Source organism: Fukomys damarensis, unplaced genomic scaffold (genome assembly GCF_012274545.1).
Source record: "Fukomys damarensis isolate Sample0158 unplaced genomic scaffold, DMR_v1.0_HiC HiC_scaffold_20, whole genome shotgun sequence".
NCBI classification, from domain to species: Eukaryota; Metazoa; Chordata; class Mammalia; order Rodentia; family Bathyergidae; genus Fukomys; species Fukomys damarensis.
The window spans coordinates 40,630,132-40,656,429 of record NW_022900932.1 but is presented as its reverse complement, the minus strand read 5'-3'; the positions used below and the strand labels follow the sequence as shown (position 1 = coordinate 40,656,429).

At 38.4% G+C, this 26,298-nt stretch overlaps 1 protein-coding gene across 5 annotated transcripts in view; it reads right to left on the bottom strand.

The window, feature by feature from the left end:
* Window positions 1-13,987: 13,987 nt before the first annotated feature.
* Pcgf5 (polycomb group ring finger 5) overlaps window positions 13,988-26,298 on the bottom strand; it is a 67,843-nt gene continuing 55,532 nt past the window's right edge. For 3 of the 5 annotated variants that reach the window (XM_010632111.3, XM_010632106.2, XM_033766653.1), the window contains one exon: window positions 22,092-24,040. In XM_010632111.3, coding sequence (XP_010630413.1) covers window positions 23,993-24,040 — 48 coding nt within the window. In that variant the 3' untranslated portion in view covers window positions 22,092-23,992. Of the gene's footprint in view, window positions 14,119-22,091; window positions 24,041-26,298 lie in introns of those variants that run through there. The other 2 variants (XM_010632110.3, XM_010632108.3) reach the window with 2 other exon arrangements.

The following is a 26,298-nucleotide window of genomic DNA, read 5'->3' as shown; positions in this document are numbered from 1 at the left end:
TAAGTTTTTCACATCCTCTTGGTTCAATTTTGGGAAGCCACATGTGTCTGGAAATTTATCCATTTCTTCTGGATTTTCCCATTTATTGGAATATAAGTTTTCAAAATAATTCCTAATGATTCTCTGGATTTCAGTGATATCTACTGTAATAATAGTCTCCTTTAACCTCTAATTTTATTAATTTGGGTCTTCTCTTTATTTCCTTTGCTTAGTTTGGTGAAGGGTTCATAGATCCATCTTGTTAATCTTTTCAAAGACTGAATTCAGTTCATTGATTGTATTCTTTTAATCTCCATCTCATTAATTTCAGCTCTTATTTCTTTCCTTCTACTAATTTGGGGTTTGGCTTGCTCTTTTTTTCTAAGACACTAAATGTATCATTTGGTTATTTACTTGAGATCTCTCTGGTTTTCTGATGTAGATTTTCATAGCTATAAATTTCCCTCTTAGAACTGACTTCCCTGTATCCCATAGAATCTGATTTGCTATTTCCATTTTTATTTGAACCTAGGGTTTTAAATTTTTCCCTTGATTTCTTCAGTGACTCACCAATCATTAAAAGTTTATTGTTTAATCTCCATATGTTTGTATAGTTTCTGTGGTTTTTCTTTCTATTGATTTCTAGTTTCACTCCATTTTGATCTGATAAGATGCATGAAATTGGGGCCAGGGATTTAGCTCAGTGGTTTGGTGGCCTGCCTTGCAAGCATAAGGACCCGAATTCAATCCCTGGTACCAAAAAAAAAAAAAAAAAGATGCATGAGATTATTTCTTCATGTTTGTTAAGAATTGCTTTATTGCCTAAAATATAGTCTCTTTTGTGGTAAGTTCCATGAACTGCTGAGAAGAATGTGTATTCTGTAGTTATTGGGAGGGTATACTCTGTAGATATCTGTTTGTCCTTTTGATGTATATTATAATTTAACTCTGGTGTTGATTTTTTTGTGTAGAGGGCCTATCTGTGAAAGTAAATATTGAAGTCACCTACTGAAATTCTGTCTCTTTATGTTTAGTAGTGTTTACTTTGTGAAATTAACTACACTGACACTGTACTCTTGGTACATCTTTTTGGTGAATTATTCTCTTTTCTGTCTCTTTTGACTGCTTTTTATTTTAAGTTTGCTTTGTTAGATACAAGTATAGCTAGCTACTCTTGCTTATTTTCAGGTGTCATTTGCATGAAATATTAATTTTTGTTCTTTCATTTGCATACTATGTGTGTCTTGGCCAGTATGGTGTATTTCTTGCAGTCAGTAAATTTTGGGTCTTGTTTTTAAATCCAGCCAACTAGTCTGAGTCTTTTAATTACAAAATTCAGATCATTTACCTTTGAGGTTAGTACTGAAAGGTATGTGCTAATTCCTGTCATTTTGTTGTTCTTCTAATGTTTGATTCTTTCCTAGTTCTCATTTGCATATCAATTCTTCATCTTCACGTGTAGGATTCTTTTAAGTGTCAATTTAGGATTAGTGGTGACAAATTCCTTTAAATTATGCTTGTCTGGGAAGGCCCTTATTTCTCTTTTGATTTTGAAAGATAGCTTTTCTGAATATAATAATCTAGGTTGGCAATTATTTTCTTTCAGAGCTTTAAATACATCCCTTCATGGCCTCCTGGCCTTAAAAGTCTTTTGCTGAGAAATCTGCTATTATTCTAATGGTTTTGCCTTTATAGGTGATTTGGTATTTCTGTCTTGCAGCTTTCAGTATTTCTTTGTTCTGTAATCTTGGCATTTTAACTATAATATGAGGTGGGGAGGTTCTTTTTCTGGTCAAGTCTTTGAAATTCTAAATGTTTTCTGTACTTGAATGTCATCATTTTTGAGAGTTGGGAATTCTTTTCCATTATTTCACTGAGTAGATTTTCTATACCTTTTGTGTGTCTTTTGGTACCCTCATTTATTCCAAAATTTTCATGTTGGGTCTTTTGTTCTTAGACCAGAGGTCTTGCATATTCATCATTTCTTAATTTTTCCTTTTTACTCTCTGAATGTGATAATTTATCAACCTTGTATTCAAGCCCTGAAATTATCTTCTACTGGATCTACTCTGTTGGTGAGGTTTTGTACTGAATTTTAATATTTAACTTATTAAGCTTTTCATTTCCAACACTTCTCTTTGATTCTTTTTCAAAATCTGTCTCTATTCAATTTCTTATTCATATCCTCTATTGTCTTCTTAATTAATTCAAGTGATTTTTGTATTCTCTTGGAATTCATTGATCTTCTAAGAAATGATTCTTTTGAATTCTTCATCTGGTATTTCATTCACTTTGATATCTTTCGAGTCAGTTGGTAGAGAATTATGAACTTTTGGAAGTCACGTTACCTTGGTTTTTTTCATATTTCTTGTATTCCTATGTTGATATTTGTATATCTTTTGGGTTGGATATCTCTGTCATTCTTATGTTTTTACTTTTTTATTTTATTCCCTTGTCAATGTGTTCGGGGACATCAGATTGTTGTGATGTGGGTTTCTTTGTCTCATTTCCTTCTTACTTATTGGGTAATGATTTGTACATTTTGATACACTGCATACTGTATTGGAGCCTGAGTGTTCCACTTTCTCTGTAGGTTTTTCTACTTGATCAGGCAATTGTGTTGTAGACAGTGAAATATATAGGTATGACCTTTGTGATTACTTCTCTAGTATGGACAACAAGGTATTTTTATTGTTGTTGTTGTTTTGTCATTTTTGGGTACCAGGGATGGAACTCAGGACTTTGTGCTTGTGAGGCAGGCAGCAGCACCACTGAGCTAAATCCCCAGACCGATAAGGTTATGTTTGAGAGAGAGTGGGAGTGACCTTTGCTGAAGGCTTATACATTCACCATTATCTTAGTCACTTTCCTATCACTGGGATAAAACACCTGGCACAGTACAGTTTAAAGGAGGAGAGGTTTATTTTGGCTCATGGTTTTTTGAGGACTCAGTCCCTAGTTGGCTGTTTCTATGGCAGAAAAGAGCTTGGGCAGGAACACCGCCCTCCTCCAGTGACCTGCCCCTAACGAGGCCCTGCCTCCTAAGAGTGCACTCAGCTGTGAACTCCTTAGTGGAGTAATCCACTGATGAGGATAGTGCTCCCATCAACCAGTAACCTTCCAAATGAGACTTCTGGGGCATAGTTTAGATCTAAACCACAACAGCTGTCTGTGGTCTTTGTGTTGTTTCTCTCTGCTATTGCTGTAGGGATGGATATCCAGAATCAGGTCTTCAGCCCCTCGCTGCCAGCTGAGCCCGTTAGGGGCTGGTCATTGGCTAGGGGATTTATCTTCCCTACCCTATTCTTTAAATGTTTGCCAAAGCTTTAGTGGGGCTGGGCTGTGTACAGTGTAAGGTGCTCTGTCTCTCAGCTGGACCGGAAGTGTACTTAGCAACAGCATGGCGGCCTAACAGACTCCGTATCAAGAATAACAGTAACAACAAGGAATGAACTAATACTGTGATAAGGTAAACACCATCTTCCAACTACAATGTCTACCACCCTAACAACAATTGCAGGAAAGGTAGGGGCAGAAATAATCTAGAGTAACAAGTTCTAAAACATGAGAAAAATACAATTAAGAGAGAAGAAAGTGAGAAGAAAGACAAGTTAGAATATTCAAAACAGTGTAAAGGAGAAAGAAGAAAGGTAGAAAGTGATTGCAAAGAAAAGAAAATAAAAGAAAGAAAAGGAAAGAAAAAGAGAAGAAAAGAGGGAAAAAATGCCAGAAATGGTACTACATGCCTACCATTTCTGCTACTCGGGAGGCTAAGCCAGGAAGAACATGAGTTTCATGGTCAGCCTTGGCAACCCTGAGAGACCTCAACTCACAACAAAAATAAAATGGGGTATGGATGTAGCTCAGTGGTAGAGCACCCCCAGGTTCAATGTCCAGTACCACACACACACACACACAAAGCAAAAAATAAAACAAAACAAAAAACTAAAAAGGAGAAAAAATAATCTGATGATTAGAAGAAGGGTAGCAAAAGGGCATAAAAATAAAAATAATAGTTTGAAGAAAGTATATATATATATATATATATATATATATATATATATATATGAAGCAATGAGCAAACACTAAAGACATCTGAATGAAAAATAGAAGAATTATCTCCTCCGAAGTTAAGTGCATGGACAAAGGTGAATATTTGCCACCTATGCCAATCTGTATCTCTTTCCGTATCTTCCTGCGCTATGCATCCCTCAGGATGAGCAGGGCTGGCGGTTATTTACTCCTCCCTTTTGTGCTGCTTACTGGGCTGCCAGCTGGAATGGTTTGGGGCCAGAGCTGCTTGTGTGACCCTCAGCCTCCTTGCTCACCAGCACAAGGCTGTATGGAAAGGGAAGTGCTGTTTGCCGAGTTTACTCAGAGGGATTTGTTTGGTGAACTCTCCACGGCTGAGCTACTGCTGAGGTCTGTTATGCATTTGGTTTTCTGAGAAAGCCTCTTGAAAAGCCTCTTTCCAAGAAAGCCTACTTGGAGGGCAAAGCAACTAACTGCCCCGGGCGCAGAGGGCACAGTGAGTTTGATGCAATGCACTGGCTGTGCTGCTGGCTTCCCGGGGCCCTGATCTCATAGCCATCACGTGCTTCTGCTCAGTTTCCATATGCTCTTCAGTTAGCTGCCTTAGCTGCTGTGCTTAAAGGGAAAGCAAGCTCCATTCCCCTCCATTTTTCTAATAAAATCCAGTTGCATATTGTCTTCACTGGGCCTGCTTCAGTGGTTTTCTGCTGGGACCAAACTGTGCCACAAGATGGATGTTAGCCAGGGCAGAGTCACAATATTTACTATGATTTTTTTCAAGAGAAAAGAAAATGTGGGGGCTGTGCTTCCCCAAGCAGCAAGTTTGGCTGTGACCTTTACAAAGTAGTTACCTGCCATAGCACCACTCCTACAAGTTGAGAAATGTCAAACACTTCGTGAACACCAGCGAGCCTTGTAGCTCTCACAACAGCTAAGTTCAGACTGCTTCTGTTCTGGGTCTGCTCCTGGGCCAATCTTATCTAAAATGCCTGCCACTCTTTCTTTTTTCTTAGTGTCTCTCCTCCTTCCTCTGTTGTGCTGCTGACTGCAAGTGCATTCCAAGTTGTGCTCCTTCTCACCCTCTGTTCAGATAACCTAAATCTCTGGGCCTTTCCAAATCTCTAACAGTCCAGTATTGAACTTTGGTCTATTCCCCGCTTCATGCACGTTGCTGAGCAGCTGTTCTCCAGCTTTTTCCATTTAAATTGCAGAGAAGCTGGAAAATGCTGCCTTCTTTTAATCCACTATCTTCCTTTACATGTCTTAGTTCTCCTCCTCCTCCTCTTTTTTTTTCATTAAGCTTATGGGTACATTGTAGGTATACAGTGTGGTTACATTCATCATAGGGATCTTGTACCTTTACATGATGTATCTTGGTTCTCATTTTTTTCCCCATTCCCTTGCCCTCCCTTCACCCTCCACCCTTCCCTATTTATAAAGACTTTGTTTCCATTTTTTTCTTTTTTTGTATTTTTTCTTTTCCCTTCTTTCCTTTTCCCTACTCTTACCATTTCCCTTACTCCTTTAGACCTTTAGTCTTGGTTCTTCTTGATGAGACTATAGGTTATTTCCACTCATGGAGGACTAGCAGTATTTTAAGAAATTATGAGCATTTTAAAAATGTATAGGGCATGGGTGTTGGGAAGCCAAAGAGGAAGAGAGTGGAAGGTGATTGTTGGAGAGTTGTCAATCCAATAATCTTGTTTCCTTGCCTGCCGAACCACTGTTTTGTTCAAAATTAAGTTGGGTAAGGGGACTATTCCTCATTTGAGGAGTAAATGTGATAATTACATTCCCTCTGCAGTAGCTGTTTTTTCCAGTAGACCTTGGTGAAATTCTGCCTGATGTGAAGCGGTAGGTTTCTAAGCAAGGACTACACACACACACACACACACACACACACACACACACACACACACACAGAGTTCTTTTCCCTTTGGAAGTTATTTCTGGATATGACTCTTGGAATGGCCTCGGTCTACTTGGATCTATGGGATATTCTCCTGAGCAGAGTAATACAGAAAGAACCATGGTCTTTGACAATGTTAACCCAGCTCCCTCTTTCTTGGGGTGGAAATATTGTTTTCAATAGTTAAACTGGAATTTGTTATTTGCATTTTAAATCTTATGAAAGATAAAGAAGAAAAACTATAGGTATTGATGGAAATTATATTAAAAATCTATATCACAGGGCTGGTGAAGAAAGGCTCTGACAAAACAGTCCTGTGGATAATACTATTTGTTTTTCTTGGTGAAAATTAGAAGAATGGTGTTGTCTTCTAGAAATTATGACACAAGTTACATAAGGAGTTCTTTACAGTCCCTGAATTGTTACTTGTTGAGATAAACAATATGCAGTCTAGTTTTTTTTTAGTGTCACTTTTCAGAAGAACTGTGTCATGTTTTTCTTTCAGAAACTGTTCTGAATAAGGATGGAAGGCAGGTCATTTGCTATTTTTGCTTCTGCAGAAAGAGGAAGCAGCCGGTATCCTAACATGAGCAGAGTAACAATCTCAACAGAACTTCTAATTTCTTAGGCCCTTGTTTTTGTATCCTACAAAATTCCAGACAGCTTGTCTGAATTTGATCTTTTGCCGTTGTGATTACTATACAGAAGAAACAACAGCCATTTCTAGCAGATCCCCAGTTCTGATGTAAGTAAAAAGTAACAGAGTTCAAAGCTGGGGATACTACAAAGCAATCAGAATGAGTTACAGCCACATGATTCGCCTGAAATGTATCTTACCAATAAGAAAGGACCAGGGCCAGGGATTTAGCTCAGTGGTTCCAGCACCTGCATCACAAGCACAAGGGCCTGAGTTTGATCCCCGGTACCCCACCCCACCAAAAAAAGAAAGAAAAAGAAAGGAACAGACCCTACACAAAAGGGAACAAACATGCTCTCTGCTTCCTTAAAGTTCAAAAGTAGGCCAAACTGATCTATGATAGTAGAAATGAGGAGGCCAGTCACTTTGAGGTGCAGGAACACTGACTGAGAGGTGGCTGGGAATGCTTTGGATTAGATCTTGATTACACAGCTATGTGCATTTTGTGCGAAGTCATGATTTTGTGTGTGTAGGTAGGTTATAATAAAAAGTTTGCTTACAGATTACAGAAGTGACCTTTAGAAGATAACTACTAAAATTTATAATTTGTATGTTTAGCATGAGGCGATAAAGAGAAGTTGCTTGATTTCTCCTCAGTATTCATTTTGATTATTCTGAAGCTGTTCAAACAAAACTTGTTTTGCTTGGGGCTGTGGTTACAAGACACAAAACTGGAGCTCTGGTTAATTCTATTTCAAATGGGGGTTGATTGAGTCCCAAATCTAAGGAAATGTTGAAAACCAAGTCTGGAGAAGGGAAGGGATGGACGCAGATGGAGTAAATAAGCCAGGTTCTCAACGAGCATGAGGCTCCTCTCTTTCAGTTCTGCTGCTCTGTGTAGATGTGGTCCATTTCCTTCCCTGTCCTACCGCTCCAGGGTTCCAGAGACCATCTCCATACTTCATGCTTGTGTGTCAGCTTCAGTCTCCAGAGGGAGACTGCTCAGTGTCAAGACCAATAAGTCCCCCAAAAGGGGTCAGTAGCTCACCTTGGACTCGGTGCCAATTCTGGGACAATTAACTACTGTGAGGCTGTGCTCTTTTTTATTCCAGCAGTGTTCACAGTGGGAGCCAGTGGTAGTTGAGATCCTTAAAAAGGAGGAAGTGTTCTAGGAAATCAAAGCCATTTCATAGTTTGTCTAAGATGTGATTAAAGTTTCAGTCTTGTTCTCACCATGAAGTCGGTCAGAGAATACATGATGTATGTTACGATCATCACAATGATAGCTAATAGAATGTATACTTGAGTGTTCTTGTTTTAATTTCTAATATGATGCAGATTGATAGAAATAACCTATAAATAAAAACTCCCTGGAGTTTTAAATGCTATAAGAGTTATGAAGGGGTCCTTACAGCAAACAATTTGAGAAGAAGTTCTATGGTGAATAATGTGACCCTCGTGAAATGCCAAACAACGAAGGGAGCCTGGGCTCCAACCAGCTCAGCACCACTGTTTTATAGATGAGGAAAGTGAGATTCAAGTTTCGTGTGGTTTGCCAAGCGGTCACACGAGGGACCATGACAGAACCAACCCTGGGCTCTTCTGCTAGCTTCTGTACTTTTGAATTTCCGCCAGTGGGAGTTAGACAAAGTGAGTGCTTACGCCTTCCCCACAGCGTTCCTAGATGACCAGATGGTCCTGTGAGCCCCCTTTCTGCCTTCTGTGGCACATTCCTGCAGAGAAAGAAGGCTGACCCCCTAGTGGTTCTGGAATCTTGCCCTTAACGTTCGCTGTGCCCACACAAAGCTCCCTTTTTTAGAAAGGCTTCTTTACTCAGAACATTTCAAATGGAACAAATGTACATCAACCAGCGTGAAGTGGCAATCAACAATCAGCTCCCTATTCATGCAAGCAGGTGACCCAGAGGCACCAGGGGCCCTGTGAAAGAAGCCTGGCGACAGGGACACACACAGTTTCAGGGAGGCTTGGCTTCACCAACTCTGCTGTTAACAGCCTTTCAGAGCTGTTTCTCCCCAGGGCGCTGAACCCCCTAGAGATTGCTGGAACGCCGTTTCTCTTTCTTTTCAAAAGTAAAAGAAAACAGCAACGTTAAAGGAGGAACGAAAGAGCTTTCATCTCTCAAGGCAGGAGGTGTTTATCACAGCTGGGGATAACGAGGACATCCAGGCTCAGCACTGAGATGTAAACACCTCATTCTTGCATGCTCCACCTCTGAAGTTGCACTGAATTCTTTCCTCTTCCTCAAGGTGGATCTGCTTCCTCCCGGAAGCCTCCAAAGCAACAGAACTTTTGCAGGCCGCCGGCACCCCCTTGAGGCCAGGATTGGGAACTGCTGATTCAACTTTGCAGCCACCATTACCTCCCTCCATCTTCCGCAGGCACCTGCTCGGATCGGATTCCTTCTCCTCCCTCTCTGTCTCTCTCGCTCCCCTTCCCACTCTCTCTCTTTCTCTTTCTTTCATTCCTACTTGTGGGCACATCGCTAGGCCACACCCAGAGGCATGCGTAGGTGGTGAATGTTTAAAGTTTTTAAAAAAAATACTACAGTAAAAGACATACAGCCGTTAATCCCCTGGAATACCCTGCTTACTTTGAACACACTTATCTCATCATCTTTGCCACTTTCTGGAGCAGTTGTGGAAGTCCTTTTTCCAGTCTTTACAGATTGTGATTTAAAAAATACGGTGAACGCTGCTGTTCAGTGCCATCCACCGGAAAGGCAGTTTGCTGAGAACATGAGGGTGTGCCTTCATCCTCCTTATTTACAGAATCTGACCCCGTGACGACCGGTTCTTCTCTAAAGTCAACATGACCCTGAAAAGGAAATCTTTTTAATGAGTTCAGGACTTCAAGGCAACCATGGGAGCACAACTAAAGACATTCAGGAAAATAGACTTCCAGAACTGCTTCGGAAAGGGGCGCGGATGAGTATGTGTGAAGAGAAGGGAGAGGTGTTTTGAGAGGATAATGGCAATGTGGCTTTTACCCTAAAATTTTTTAAAAACGTGAACATCCACTGTAGTTTTTTAAATCACACCCCATACATACCTCTCTTTAACTCCTTTAATCACCTCAACTCTGACCCAGTTATGGGGCTGGGGTAATTCCCTTTTCCTCTTTCTGTTTTGTTGCCCAGATTTTACTTTAATCACATCTTAAAAGATCATGAGTGTTAGCAAAGTAACTTCCAGAAAAGAGTGCCATGAGCTCTAAAATAAAATGGCGTGCAGTTAACAGATAGGAACTAGTTTCTAAGAGTGAATGTACCACCCTCCTAGTTTGCACAGAACTGGGGATGTCATGGACTTTACAGTACTAAAATTGGGGCATTCCCGATAAAACCTGAACAGTTAGTAACCCTCAGCCCAGGACTTGGTGGGGATGTGGAGGCTTTATCCCTGCTTTGAAGATTCTCCTTAATTCGATCAGTACAAAGCATTGTAAGCAAAGACAGAATGGAGATAACTAGTAACCTTAACAGTTACGGGCATTTGGAGGACACTCATGTTCATATAAACATTAAGGAAAGTGCATACATTACATTAATTTGGACTTGATACTGTTCTATTTTGTTTCTTGTTGAATCATTCATACTAGCAACATTCCTTAAATAATATAAAAGCAATCCAGATATTTTTGTCAAAGAAATATTAATAATTTTCATTTGTGCATGTTTTCTGTACTCAATAGCATATGCTTCTCATAAAAGCTAAAAGGTTAATTTTTATTGGGTACTTTATATGTACTCTTTGGAACAGCAACGCCTTATTATACTCAAGTGACTGATGAGAAAACTGAGCCATAAAGAGGCAAATAACTTGCCCAAAGTAAATAGAAGAGAAACGGTTATACCAGGTCTCACAAAGGCTGTGCTCTAAATCACACATATTTTGTATCCCCCCCAACTCCCATTTCAATAGTCTTTAACTGCAGTTCCTCCCTCTCCTGTTTCTAGAATTTTGTTCTCTGTGACATTAGAAAGTCCCTTGTAAATTTCCCAGCAGGACAGGAGGGCTCAGACTTGAGCTGTAGTTGTACCTTCAGTCAGATGTTTATGGGGGCCACTGGAGAGAAGCCACAAGCTCTGGGTGGCAGTCATGGGGCGGGAAAATGTTTTCCTGAGAAAGGAACGCAAGGAATTTAGGTAATGCTTGGGGGAAATCTTATCTTTTATCCTTTCTGAATTCTCTCTGTTTCTATTTCCTGATGTTTGAAACAATATACAGCAGAGTGAGGCTAAAACTGAAAATATCTCTCCTACTGTCTCACTGCTCAAACATTGATGAAATTCAATAACAATCTTTTCCATTTATAAGATTTACTCTTACAAACTTTTAAAAACAAAATATTTAGTTTTAACCCAAATTATATAAGCTTACCTTAAGCTACTACCACAGTTTAAGGCAAAGACAACAGATCACATATATAAAGATATCAGGGATTGAGGTGAAAATTCTTTTTAGATTATTTGCATTTTATTCCCACTAGCTTTCAGCAGGTAAATTAGCAAATACATTTTTCTGTGGCATAGGAGAGTAATATTGTGCATCTGCATTCTTTTACTGAGAGTCCACTGAGCATCCTTGTGGTTGGCCATCTCCAGACTCTGCACTACCACTCCACCAGCAAAGAAAATAAAGACACCGAAGTAATAGATTACAGATAGCGACATGTTAAGACATGGGGACCCTAAAACCTAGAGCTGTTCAGGCCAGGTTATATGACTGACATATTTCCTCCTTCTCCTGCCATCTTTGCAATAAATGTAGAGAACTTCAAGTTCTTTACAGGACTGGTTTCCCTGAATGGTGTCTTCTTCTAAACTTTAGGATCATCTTCATGCAGAAAAGGAGAGACAACTGCTGCGTACTCAAGGTCATTGTATTCTTTGTACTGCAGGATGCTGGTTCTCCAGTAAAGCAACCGGAAAGTTAAAATGTTTTAGCTTTTATGTTTTAAATGTATTAACTTTAAATTTATATCAAAATTTCTTTGGAAATTAGCTATTCCTTGTTACTGGAAGCTTTATCGTGGGGTAATTTTGAATTTTTAAGGATTTATCCCAATTTTATAGGCGGAGCCTTGGGTTTTTCAACCTATTTATTATCATGGGAACCAATGATGCAGGGAAAGGCTAACCTTAATTCATGTGAAGGTGAGGAATTTCAGATTCCTCACCACCCAGTTAGTTGCTGCTAAGGACATGTAAAGGTGGGGAGAAGGATGTGGAAGACTGATGCTGTTAAAATGAAATTTTATTTTTTTTAAATAGATTTGTCCCTCACTTGAAAAAATATATATGCATTGGACAACTACTAGGTATCAGGCATTGTTCTAACCACAATGGGTAAGACAATGAGAAAAGATAGACAAAGTTACTGCTTGTGTGCAGTTTCCACCCTAGTGAGATGAGATAAATAATAAATATGTGACTTATACTGTTGGAATTTAAAGCTTGAAATGTCACAAATTTTCAGGTAATACAAAGGAGTATAAAGCAAGAAATGAAGGTCACTTTCTCATGCTCTATCTACCTCTTTTTTCAAAGGTAATCACTATTACAATTTAATGAGTATCTTCCCAGCTTTTTACCATGTGTAAACCAACACATATGATCATCATCGGATAGGGATTATAATGTACATATTGTACAGCACCTGGCTTTTGTCTTCCTTCATGAGATATTAGGTATAACTTTACTTGTCAGAATATAGATCAACTGAAAAGGAAGGTACCCTTATACTAGAACCTAGCTCAATGAAGGAAGAAATATTGCCTGAGATTGAGTATTGACATCTTTTCTTAATAGACTGAACTGGACTGTATTAGTCACTTCCTGTTGATGGATCAAAACACTCTATACCTTAAATTTAAAAGAGGAGAGGTTTGGGCCAGGGATTTGGCTCAGTGGTTCCGTCGCCTGCCTTGCAAGTGCAGGATCCCTAGTTTGATCCCTGGTGCGAAAAACACAAGCAAATAAACAAATAAAAGAGGAGAGGTTTATTTTAACTTCTAGATTCTTTCAGAGGTTTCGGTCCACAGTTTCCTGGTTCCAAAGTGGAATCATAGTAGAAGGGTGTGGCAAAGCAGAGATGCTTAGTTCAAAGTAGCCAGGAAGAAGTAGGGTGTGAAACTGGTGAGGAAGAGCAGACAAAGGGTGTCTCCGGAAAGGAGAGTGGGTGGCAACCCTAAGTAGGTGCTGGGCTGGGCCCCAGGAGAAAAGGGTCTGGGCTGGGGGGCCGCGAGGTGGTTGGCATAATTTCTGGCCATGCAGACCCCTGCTTACCAGGCCCTGCGCAAGTCTGGTGGAGACAGCTTTTCATGATCTTGTCTGACCCTCCCCATCCTGAGCCCAACCTGCTCCGTGCCCTGTGCCTAGCTCCCTGCACCCTCAGGTGTCCTAAGGCAGCAGAGAGAGTTTGGCTGTGGCTGCTCCACCCGGGTTCCGTGTTGTTTCTCTACCCTCTTGGTCTGAATTTTCGCCTCCCCCATATCTAGAGTTTCACTCACAACCTAAGAACTTAGGTTACAGTGAAGGTGGGCTCGAGGCACTGGGGTGGAAGATGTGCAGAGACTGCCTTTTCTCCATCTACACCTGTTTTCATCTTGAGTTCTCCCGACAATGCCCTGGGGGCCCTTTTGTTCTTCTCTTTGTCTGGATTACTGCCCTAGGTTTGGACCTGTTTTCATCTTCATCCCAGTTTACAATCTATTCTCCAAGCTCCCAGAACGATAATTTAGAAATATAAATATGATTATCTTATCTCAAGCTCCCATTTAAAATCCTATTATCATACCCAGAATAATACAAGCTTTTAAATTCAGCCTGCAGGTGGAGTCATGACCTGGCTTTCACCTGTCCTCCCCTCCTTCACCTGTCCTGAGATATTAGGTGCAACTTTACTCATCAGAATATAGATCAACTGCAGTCTTTCCAACCACCTGAGGAAGGAAGGTGACCTTATACCAGATCCTACCCTCCATGAAGGAAGAAATATTGCCTGGGAATATTCTCTCCCATAATCTCTTCCTTGTCATCTCACTTCGGCCATGCTGGCTTTCTACAGGTTGTTGGGCTGCCCTGAGCCCTTACTGCAATTTTTCTCAGAAATACTCTTCCTCCTGATCTTTGCTTGGGTAGCTCCAGCTCATCTTTCGGGTCTTGGCTTAGCGTCATTATTTTGCAAAAGTCTGGACCCCCACCCCCATCCCCGTGTACACAATTCTTTCATGTAGTACTCGTTTTCTACATAACATTCACCAGTCTTTTTGTCATGTATTTATTGTGTTTATTTCAGCTCTTCTGTCTCCCATCTCCTCCTATACTTTAGGATTTGTTAATGCGAGGGGTGCATGTTTGACTCAGCACCCTATTCCCACAGCCTGGCTTAGTGTAGGGCCAGTAGACAGTCAGTGCCCAAAGCAGTGTGACCACATGACTCTCATGCACAGTGTCTTCCTGGGCACGCACGGGCTTGTGTTGGTCTTCTACGCTGTTCTCAAACAGCAGGGCGGGGGGGCCGGCAGAAATGGGTTATTCCTGAGGTTGGAAAGAAGAGCCAATTAGACTTGCAAGAGAAGAAGGGAAAGGAGACAGGGAAATATAAAAGGGGCATAGGAAGTGGCAAAAGGAGTCAGGAAGAGAAATGAGGAGAAGAGAGGCAAGAATAAAATAGATGGGGAAGGGAAGGTAGATTAGAAGTGGTTGAGACTAGAGAAGAGACAGAAAAAGGAAATAAGGAACATAAAGTAAAAGAAAAAGGGAAGGAATTCAAAGGAGAGAAGTGTAGATGATAAAAGAGAAAGGAAATAAGGGGAACAGAAAACAATAATGGGTTCTGCTTTCTCCAAGAGCTGGGTGGATGGCACTGCTGTGTCCAGCCTGTTCTGCTGCCTCCTTACTCCATGGGAGTCGCTGTCTGGACCTCAGGACGCAGCTGGGGAGGGAAGGAAGCTGCGAGCTCTGAGGAGTAAACCCTGGGCGGTCCCAAGTGCTCAGGCCTGAGCTCTCTGTCACGAGTGCACCAACCTTCCTACTAAGAGGTTCTACGTAGAGAGGGCTTGTCTAAGGTAATTTCTGGAGAAGTAGGAAAGAGAAAGAGGGCAGAGAGAAAAGGAGAGTCTGGGTGGGCTGTGATGTCATCAGGAGACATAACTGGGGCAGCCATTCCTGTGCCAGGGCCCATGACTCAGATACTGAATGCATTTGTCTTGTCCCATTCATCCACATACTCTCTGGTGTTAGACAATGGTGGGGATATGGAGGGTATAGGAAGACAGATCTTGTTCTCACAGCACTTACGGGAATCTTACACAAGAGGGACAGGGTATTTATTATAACTGAAGAACTGGCACCTGGCACCTCGTCCCCTTTTATACCGACCCTGTGACAGTTCTGATCTGGGACTAGATGCTGGGGCAGGAGGCAGGCAGGGAAAGGGCAGAGACTCTGATGGGAATACCTTCTCCTGAAATCTGGCTTCATTCACACTCGTTTATAAAGGCAATCATGCAAGTGTTCCCTGAGTGTGAGGGATAAACCACAATTGTCAAGTTAACACCCTTTTTAATGCCCATAATCTACTGGGGTGGTGTCAATGACATCAACGGCTGTACTTGTGATTTTTAACAAAGCTGAATCTATGGCAGAGGGAGAAAGTGCTGATAAACCTCCTTGAGGAAAGGGGATATGTATGAACTGAACTGTGTGGGAGGAGAAGGGATTTGTCCGAAAGAGCCGGACTTTCTAAGGAGAGGTGCTCTGTAAGGTACAGGATGACTTACTACTTTAAAACATTTTTTTAAAAGATAGAATCTCACTATGTTGGCCAGTCTGGTTTTGGTCTTGGACTCAAGGGATCATTACTTCAGCCTTCCAAGTAGCTACCACCCTTGGCTAGAGCATTTTACTGGGAATAGGAGCAGTGCCTTGTAAAGAGAAGCGTGGTTTTTGCAAAGAGCAGCAAGGGTTTGTAAGGAAATGTGGGGTTTTATAGAACGCACAAGAGTTGGTAGGAGCAGAGTTTTCTAGGAAGAAAAAGTTTTCCCAGGAGGAGCAGCATTTATGGGATAAGTGGGGATTATAAGGAGAGATAAGCTTTATGTGGAGGAGCAGGGCTCTCTAGGAGGACCAGAAAGTTTAAGAGTAGAGAAGCTTTTAGGAGCTGGACTTTGTCAGGATCTGGACACATCAGATGATGGAGAAGCGTTTGAAGGAGGGGCACATCTTTGGAGAGGCTTTCTGAGGACAAGGAGCAGTATGTGGTCGGAGCAGCACAGTCAGGTGGAGATCAGTAAGGAGGAGGGAGGCTTAGAAGAAGCAAGGTCTTGTAACCACAAACAGGGCTCTGGAAGGACTGGGGCTTTGTTGGAGGTGCAGGATTTTGCTGATGTAGTTTAGTTGTGAGAATGCAGTCAAAACAGCCTAATTATAGGGTCCTATAAAGAAAGGCAACAGCCCACGGTTAAAAACTAACTCAAGCAGCTGGTTGAGCTTAGAGATGCAAAGGTAAATACAAGAAAGGAGAAAAGCTACAACCAGAAGGGAATTAAGGACCTTTCCTCCTAGGAAAGAAATATGCTAAGCTAGTTGACAGCCTCTCTCTCTGGACTTGGACTTGAACTGGACAGTTTCTCCCTTCCTCTGGACTGGAACTTCAACCAGACTTTGAGAAAACATTAGAAATGCAAGACACATTCTTTAAAAACTGATTTCCTTTGAAAGTTCCCCTCTTTCCATCTATATGAGGCCAAGACAAAGAAAGCATGTTGGATGTCTTTCCCCTCCTGGTATCCACCTAGATAATTTTAATATTATTATTCCTAATAAACACTTTCCTAAATTCTTCCTTTTGTCCTCAAATTTCTCAATTTTAGAAGACACTCAGGTTTATACAAAATTAACTGTTTTATGAGGAACAAAGCTTTATAAGAAACTGAGCTTTGTAAGAAGAAACAGGGTTTGTAAGATGCAGTGTTTTGTGAGGAAGAGAGCAAAACCAGCTTGTTACAAGACATAGGGCTTCCTAGGGAGGACTTTGTGAGGGAGGAGCAAAACTTAGTAAGAAAATCAGAGATTTGCAGAAGCACTACACTAGGCTATTTGAGGAACAGGCTGTAGGGAGGACATAGCTTACAAGAGGGCAGGCCGGGTAGGGACGACCAGGTTTTATAACAGGAGGTGCAGACTCGGTAGGAGAATCAGGGGCAAGGCTTGTAAGGATCTTTTTTTTTTTTTTTTCCTTCCTGTATGAGGTACTAGGTAGGAGGAAGAATTAAGGTTCGTAAGGAGTGTTCTTTGTAGGAAGAGCAGAGCTTACCCAGGAGTCTGTTTCATAGGGGAGCAGGGCCTTGTAATCATATGGAGTCTCTGCAGGGGGAATGGTGCTCTGGAGTGGGCCCAAGTAGAGGGGCGTTATAAGAAGCTGTACTTTGCAGGACGAGTAGGGTTTTGCAAGCACAGGTTTTGTCAGATGCAGTGGGGCTTACAAAGGATTATGGATTTGTTGGACTGTGACTTTGGGAGATGAAGGACTTGTTAGGAAGAATAGGACTTGGTAGGAGTTGCAAGGCCATGTGTTGTTAGCAGGGCTTTGAAGGTAGAGATTGTAGGAGGAGAAAGGCTTTGTGTTGAAGGGGAGAACTAGAGGAGGTCTTTGTAAGAAACACAGGGTGTAGTTTGAAGAGCTGTACTTTGTGAGGAATGGGGCTCTACAGGGAGGACCAGAGCTTGGTAGGAGCAGGGTTTTGTAGAACATCAGTGCTTTGTAAGTAGGAGCACAGCATTGTAGGAGGAGTGGGATTTATAAGTAGAATTACAGGTTTCTGGGAATTTGTAGGAGGAATGAGGATTCTAACGAGGTACACGTTTGTGAAGACAAAGTTTCTTTTCAGTGAGGGGTACTGGTGTCTACTTAGACTTTTCTGGGCTATCATTCTCCTTTTGATTCCAGGTTCCAGGGCAAGGGATTTGGGTGCTAAGTATGCTTTTGCATGGCTTCCAGACCAATACTACCTGCAAATTCCCCAGCTACATAGCATGCTGAGCTTCTCAGACCCAGCCTAAGTGCAAGACCTCTCCATCTTTCTTAACTAGTGAACAGATCGGAGCTGAGCCTGTGTTAATAAATATATTTCTTAGACCTGAAAAACCTTTCCCTCAAATGGAGGCATAGAAAAGTTATGAAGCAGGTTACAATGTCTCCTCTTCCTGCTTGGGATACATGTTCACCAGCACTCCTTGCAGTTGGACCATGTAATGGCCAATGACATGAAAGGTGTGTGCATGTGTTTTACATTTTGAGCACTTCCCAAGAATGATCATTCATGTTCTTTCCCATTCAGCATCAGCCATAGTGAGTAAAACATGGAAGGAAGTCAAATCTTGCTGCAAGAAAAGTTCTTTCCATTCTCACTGAAGAACTGGGGATTCCAGCCACCTTCATGGTTTCACTAACAATGAAGGGAAGACAAGAATCAACACAACTTTCCTGACTTTAGCCTCATTAAAATTCCTGCAGCAAGTGTGCATGCAGGATGTAATCAAACAAAGCTAAATTCTCTAACTGGCTGAAGGAAATAAGTCTTTCAGTTCCTTTGTGCTTTTCTTTGATCTCTAATTGCTTCCTAAAGATTCTTTGGGTTTAACAAAGCAAGAATTCTGCTGTGGGTGGGTGTGTGTGTGTGTGTGTGTGTGTGTGTGTGTAACAATGAGATGCTGGACAGTCTGCCATCTTAAATCTAAATAGATGAAGAATCTTCAGAAAACGTTAGTTAATGATGTCAAATATTCAACAAATTTCAATAAAATTTGTTATAGTACTTAAATGAGACATTTTCAATGGAGGTTTCAATCTATAGCTAGAAATATTAAATAGATGACAAACAATAAATTATGCAATCCAAGTTTTAATAACAAAGATACTATTTTAACATGGTCAAATATATTTGGCTAAGTCCAGATTAAAAAAAAAAAAGTAGCTTGAACAGTACAATCATACAGCATTGTACAGAACATTCCATAGATCAACAGGAAATACATTTGAGCACACACACAAAAAATAAAGAGAATCTCTAAGCAGCATTTTATTTCTGCAAAACGGACATATATCTTGTACTGATTAAATATCTACAAGTGCTTTCCCTTTAAAAAAATACATATATTCTTAATAGACTGTCATTAACAATGACCTGGTAAATCTTTCACTTCAATTTGAATGATTTATAAGCTAAATCTTACAACCACAAAAAGGTTTTTATTTGTATTAAGATCTTACCACTTTTGACAAAAGCTTAAAATATCTCAAAGTAAAACTAGCAACATAACTTTACAATATATTTTATGGCGGCTTTATTTATTGTGAGGGCTACTCTAAAAAAACTGATGATCGCCGTTGTGCTGCCAGATGCAGGAAAGCAGCAGAACACTGGTACTCCCTCCCGCAGCTCCTGTCACGGACCACAGCTTCATAAGGACACTTAGGCCCCCATCCCTATTCTAAAAAATACAGCAAAAGAAACTGGCACCAAGCGATATTGGCTGATCCCATTACACTTTGATGTGTAGAACTCCTGTTCCAGTGGACTGATGTGAAGTATATGGATAAATTAATTAATCTGTTTACTATCTCTACATTACTCAGAAATATTTAATCTTTGTATTAGTTTCTTACTCTATAAGATGGAAGAAAACTGGACCCATGTTTCACTTGACTGTAGATTTAAATATAATTAAAATTAAAAAGCATTTCTGAAAAACCAGTCTGTTTTGAATCATAAAAAAGGAACATGAGGATACAGACACATTTTCATGAGTACTTAAAGCAATTAAGTTATTTTTAAGCTGAATTTTAAAATTTTCTTAAAAGGAAGTATTCAAGCATTTTTAATTTTACTTGACACTATAGTGACAAAGAGTAAACTTTCAAATTACTGGGAAAGAACATTGTTAAAAAAACAAAATACAACAGTGAAAACTCTGTACTACATAAGTACATTTTAATGAACTTCTGACCTCCTGTTTTCCATTAAAATACTACTGAACTAGGTATATCAAGTAAATCCGGAAACAACTGGCCATTCTGTGCTTTGAGAAGGCTTCTGAGACTTAATATTTTAAAAATATTGTCTTAATATTTTTCAAATCTTTCATAAATCACATTTAGCAAAGATATTCCTTATTGCTTTCCAGATTATAGGTATGTATATCTTACAGTTCAAATTCTTATGTTTCTACTCTGGAAAGGTTATGGCAAAACTAACTGATTTTTGAAATTAATATAATCAATCAATATTTTAGTGGCACAAAGCATAGCTTGCTGGAAAATTCCTTACTCTGGACCAGCGTATGTAATAGAATGTACATTCATTTTTATCCTATCTGACAAGGTTTAACTAGTGACCTCTGAAAGGCTCTGAAATAGTTTTACCTTACAAGAGAAATGAAATGAAGGTACAACTCTTTTAGTATATAGAGATGCTCTTGTTTTGTGATTCATTTTGCCAAATTTGGATGTACAGGCTAAATTCTAATAACAATAAAGTAACTGTTGAGACACAAGAAACACAGGCCCTTATAAAAATTTTTTTGAACATAGAAAAAGCATGTGTAAATCCAGCAGAACGTGTTATGTTCTACACAAATAAGCACATCAGCACTGTTACCAAAATCTATCTTTAATAAAATTTTACATATTATTAAAAGCCCAGGAGCTAAGAGTAATTTATTTTATGTTCCCTCTGTGGAATAAAAAGCATCTCAAATTAAAATTTAAAATCTCAATTTCAATTTTTTTCAAAAGTATGCACTTTTCCCACTTTTCCTTCCGAGGAAAGCTATTTGTTGCATTGATCTCTTTCTCACATTTGAGGATTTAAGACATGTCAGATGATGACAGATAACTAAACATGTTCAAAAGGAAATGTGCTGTGGTTATTTAAAGAAAAACTTGCATTTGACCAGTCTCACCAAGAAAATTTAGTTTAAAGCCTTTCTTTGGTGATAGAATTCAGCAATTAATCATGGGTATTGCGTGACTATCGAAAATTAAGTCACAATCTAAAAATTTCCATCCTCTGAACAGTTAAAACTGTTTTTCTACATGGTTACTAATTAACAGTAAAATGTCTTTGGTGCTATCTATATTCTTAAGAAGATCTTTTAAAATGTGATTACTCTTTCAAGTGCCTAAATAAATATGAAACCTCTCCTAAGGGACAGGTACAGAAAACTCAAAATTTACATAGTAAATCTAAAACAGAAACGCATGTTAGCAATGAGGCACTTTTTCTTTAATATTTAATAAAGCTAAACAGTTCATAATAGTATATAACACTTATTTTTCTTAAGGAGTTAGTTTAAATTTACATAACACTTGAGTGTATAATATAACTGAGTAAACTCGCTGCATTTATAAAATGTGGTAATTAGTATGGGATAGATGTTCAATGAGTAAAGAAATAGTATACTTTTCTAAAAGTAGCTAAAAACATTACTCAAGTTACCCAACCTCCAGACTCTTACCTCATCAATAAATCTTTTTTTATACTTAAGTATCTTATTAATCTATTAAGTGTCTTGTTACAGAAAAGGCCATATTTTGATTTCTCAATTAATTAATGGGACTACTGCAATTTAAAATATTTATAAACCATAAACATTCGTTCCTATCTAAAGTTCCTTGACCTTTTCATATCTGATTTTTAAGGCAGATAAAACAGAAAACACAGTCTTTTATGGAATAAAATTCTTTTGGTTTATTGCTTAATAAACAACAGATAAATGGATAATTTAGGTTTATAATGTGATGTAATAGATGTAGACCATATAAAGGTTTTTTTTTAAAAGCACTCTATATTTATAAAGCTAACCAAAATAAGGTGCTTGTGTATTTTCTTTATACCTGGTTTCTTGCAAATTTTATAATCTGATATAAGGATAATTAACTGGCAATTTAGTATACTACTAGCCCTGAAAGTAGTCTCATACTCAGAAACTCACAGTTGGTATACTAAGAGAGGCCAACTGAAGAAAGAAGTCCAGGTTTCTAGTAGCAATACCACATTACTCAGGACCACCTATCCTCAAATGACAAATGATGCCCTTCTGTATGAAAGATTTTTATATATTTTGGCACATATTCTTCAATTGTATTTCAATAAAAATGTTAATGAATTAATAATAAATAAAGGAATATTATATAAAAGTATTCTCAATTCTGTTACCATTTCCCTAAACACTTTATTAGAAAATGGTGGAATTATGATCAGGGAACAGGCCAAATTTAAAGAGATCTTTAATCTAAAATTTATTTATAGCCATAAGTTTTGATTTGGGAGTCAAAATATCTAAGTCTTATTTGTGGTTTTCAAGATGCACTCAATTCACTTTGAGTTAATTAAAATTATCTTCCATATATAAAACACTACTTAATCATTGATGTAGCTGTGACAAATTTATGCTAATTTTTTTAAATTAAAAAAAAAATACCCAGGGACTGGCTCTCTCTCTCTCTCTCTCTCTCTCTCTCTCTCTGTCTCACACACACACACACACACACACACACACACACACACACAAATGCCCATACTTGGATAATAAATTCAGTTTTGGGTTGAATAGTTTTTCCAAGCATTTAAAGAGTTAATGAAAATAACATTCTAAATTTTGTGTGTGAGCCCTTCTAAGAACTAACAATCTAAAAAAACAAAGTTAAGAAAATACTGCCATAACCTTCTTCACCAGTCAGAACAGAAACTTTATTTATATAGACTTTTTTGACTTAAGAAAAGATATAAAAAATTATGAATTTTCATTCTTTTACATTATGAAATGCATTGAGATTGAGCTGTATCTTTTAAGTTTCTTAGAGTAACACAATGTTTTAGTTTCATTAAGCAATTTAGAATTTAAAAGGCATTAATTTGTGATACATTTTACTAGAAAATGTAGCACTTCTCTCCTGTATACAGTATAAAAGCTATGTGCTTAACACACAGATTGTGCTCATGTCAGATTTCTAAAATAAGTAGTTTTTCCTAATTTCTAAGTATTTCCCTAATTTTCAGAGGTTAACATATTTGTTTCAAAAGCAACTGTTAAAACAACATTTTCCAAGGAAATTTTTGGAAAACTAAAATTTTAAAAGGTTTAAATAAAAATTTTTACATAGTTTAAGGTAATAAGATTTTCTGTGACTTGCAGATTAATCCAAAAACAAATGGAAGACTTAACAAAACTGCAAAAATCAAGAAAATTATCGCAGTTTTGAATTTTAATGAACTCATGTATAAAACAATAATCCAATTTCCTCTGATTATAGTATCTAAAATAAAGTATTCCCAAATCATTAATTTTGGTAGTATATTTATCTACTAAACTATCTATTTTATGCATATATTTTGGACATGTGATAATTTTTAACCTACAACTGTTTTGAGACATTTTAAATCCGTAAAATAGCTAATGTTGTGTTCTAAAAGAACCTAGTATTTAAAATCATTCATAACCTTCTGCATGCCACAATAACACACACCTAAGGCCAACATAAAAGAAAAACAATGTATTCATTAAATGACAGCAACAATGGTATGTACATACATAAAATGGGCGATACAAAGAAGTTTCATGAAGCAGTACCTGTCATAAGGCATTATGAAAGGTGAACCTTACTTACACATTAATTTTTTTAGAAGTAAATGTGATCAGCTGCCAACATTCAAATGGCTGTGACTCTAACTTCAATTGTCCAAAAAATTACATACATTTTGATCTGGAGGGCTAACATGCCTTCCTTGTGCAACTGGTAGACCACACAGACAGACGCTTTGAATGTTGACAATTATGATGTGCTCCAACATTAAATAATTAGAATTCTTCATAAAATGACTTGCACACTCAGAATGAACTTTTTTTTTACACAAAAGGCTTAGCAAGAATAAGGTAGCTCAGAAACCACTTTTCTAAATATATTTCCATACAAAATAACTTCAAGATAAAATTATCAGATTCTTGTACAGTACTCTAAACAAGAAAAAAGTAGTATGTGAAAACTGCAACACCACAACAATTGAGCCATATTACTAGTGTAATTAAACATTAGGACAATCTCAGAACAGGCAAGCAAAATATTCAGAAGGCTGAATCATGGCTGCACACCGTGATTTCAAGTGTGACTTGCACACTGTGAGACAGCACAAATACCTTATGCAGATGGTTCAGTAGCAGAATGGCATCTGGTGTGCTCTTAATAGAAACAACATGAATGCAACTGACAATTTAGAGACAGACAATGGCCTTATTTGCATGCTGAAAATCTGATTGCGTCCCTCTAGTCCACACACTGTTCACTGTGCAATCTGTCGACGAGGAAACAAATAGTGCAGGTTTCATTTCAGTGAAATCTACGCCCCTTGGTCTAACCGAAATCAATTCTTGGTCGATACTGCAATACCATAGGGTATGACTATAAAATAAAAACAGATGATGAATGAGACTGTTTGCATAAAAAAACAACATAGTTTTATACAATGTAGTTTATATATAAAATTTTAAGAATTCAGTCATAATTTACAATACTTCCTGATAGTAGTGATGACAAAAGTAATTATTTACATTGCCGTTTAAGATTTAAGTACTACTATTAATACTGTCATTTCTTTTGGTTACCATTTTTTTTCTTGAGTCAGTCAAGTTTTCACTAACATGCAGCAGTGGTCAAGTTCTAAAGTCTACGATGTCACATCAGGATCGCGTATGTGACCGCACCAGTGCATTACTTAGGGAGAGGCAGGGCCTGTGGTCACTGCAAGCTGTATGTCCTACTTGCAAGTATCCCAATAGAAACCCTGTGTGGCTGAGCAAAGTGAGCTGTCAGTACAGAGTCTCCCAGAGCTGCTGCTGGTGAGAACACACTGATTCACACATTAGCAAGAGGCACCCAAATCTAAGCAACTGCAATTGTTTTCACAAAGCCAAAAATTTTGTTTGTATGCTTGTACTTGTTCCTTTTTAGCATTTAAAGTTTATTTTAATGGTCCTAAAATTATTGGAAAAACAAGTAACTAATTGTTACATGAAGTAATTAGGTCACTGACTTCTTGAAATCAGTTGATGGTATTAAATGTTCTGATTTGACTACTACATAATATAAATAAAAGGCTCATAACTGTCCTTGGTGTTGCTGTACCTAGAAAAGACAACATACATTTGGCTACCTTACAGTGCTTGAAAGGGAAGAGCTCACAGATAAACACACGTGCCAAGCTACCTCTATATCTGTTTTTACCCCTACTTTCAACTATTACATAGAAACAAAATAACACAAAGTCAGAAAGAGTCTGGAGAAACAATGATTTATCTTTCTTAAGGCTGCAGGATCCCTTAAAAAATGAAATTTAAAGAGGTACTTTTACGTATTCAAGAAAAGGCTAGACCATCACTAACTTTTACTTCATCTTAGTAAAAGAAAATGCAAAAATCCAGTATAGACAGCTTTGTTCTTCTACATAGATTAAAGAAATAATCTGAGGTTCTATGATGCTGAAAATGACCATTTTGACATTTATGATGCTTTTAAGTCAGGACAGGACAGGAAGATAGGAATAACCCTCCAGGACTTACTCTTCTAGCTGAAGAAGTAAGGCAGATGGTACTACCAGCCTGCTAAGGGCTTGCACCGAGTCTCAGCTTCTCAAAGTTTCCAAGATCAAAAATTATTTTGGTTTTTACTTTATTTTTGGTACCAGGGATTGAACTCAGGCCCTTGTGCTTGTGAGGGGAACCACTGAGCTAAATTCCCAGCCCTTACTTTTAGTTTTTATTTTAAACTTTATCCTGTTCTTGCAGAATCAAAGCATCTTGGAATGGGGCACAGAAGTCTGTAATTTATAAAACCCTGTGGGTGTTTCTGGAGCTCAGCCAGATTATGAGATCACTAACATAGACCCTTATCCTAACTTTACTAATTCCCCATCCTACCTCACTCCAACCTCCAACATGCCTTTTACTTTCACGTTTACTTTCTATTCCTGACTGTTGAATCTGCATACTTTCTGTAATTAAGCTCATCATTTTAGAATACATTCATCATATACAGAAGTGTTCACCAACAGTTCTACAAGGGATGAAGTACAGAGGGAAGTAGAACGGCTTTGTTGACACTGGTCTTGTTTTACTGTAGACTGGAAAATACAGAAAGATAAGAAGAAAAAAAGGAAAATTATTTGAATTCCATTATCTGAATGTAATCACTATATAATTTTAGTGTATATCCTAGTCTTTTTATCCATATTTTTTTTCCAAAATTGGAGTCATGTTATGTATTGTTTGGTAAATAATTCAGTCCATTTAAAAATTTTATACATGTATTGCCATACAATTTAATACATTTTGACATGATCACCTTTAATGGCTACGTACTATGCTTTTAAAGAAATGAATCATGAGTTATCCATGTCTTTTTCCTAGGCTATTTTAAATTAATCTTGATCTAATGATCTACATTCTTCCCTAAAGAACAGATTCTTAGAAGTGAAATTACTAGTTTAAACGACATGCACATTAAAACTTTTTGATAAATACTATTATACTGGTCTTCAAGAAAGTTGTTCTAAGGGCCGGCGATTTAGCTCAGTGGTTCCACTGCCTGCCTTGTAAGCGCAAGGACCCGAGTTTGATCCTTAGTATCAAAAAAAAAAAAAAAAAAAAAAAAAAAAAAAAAAA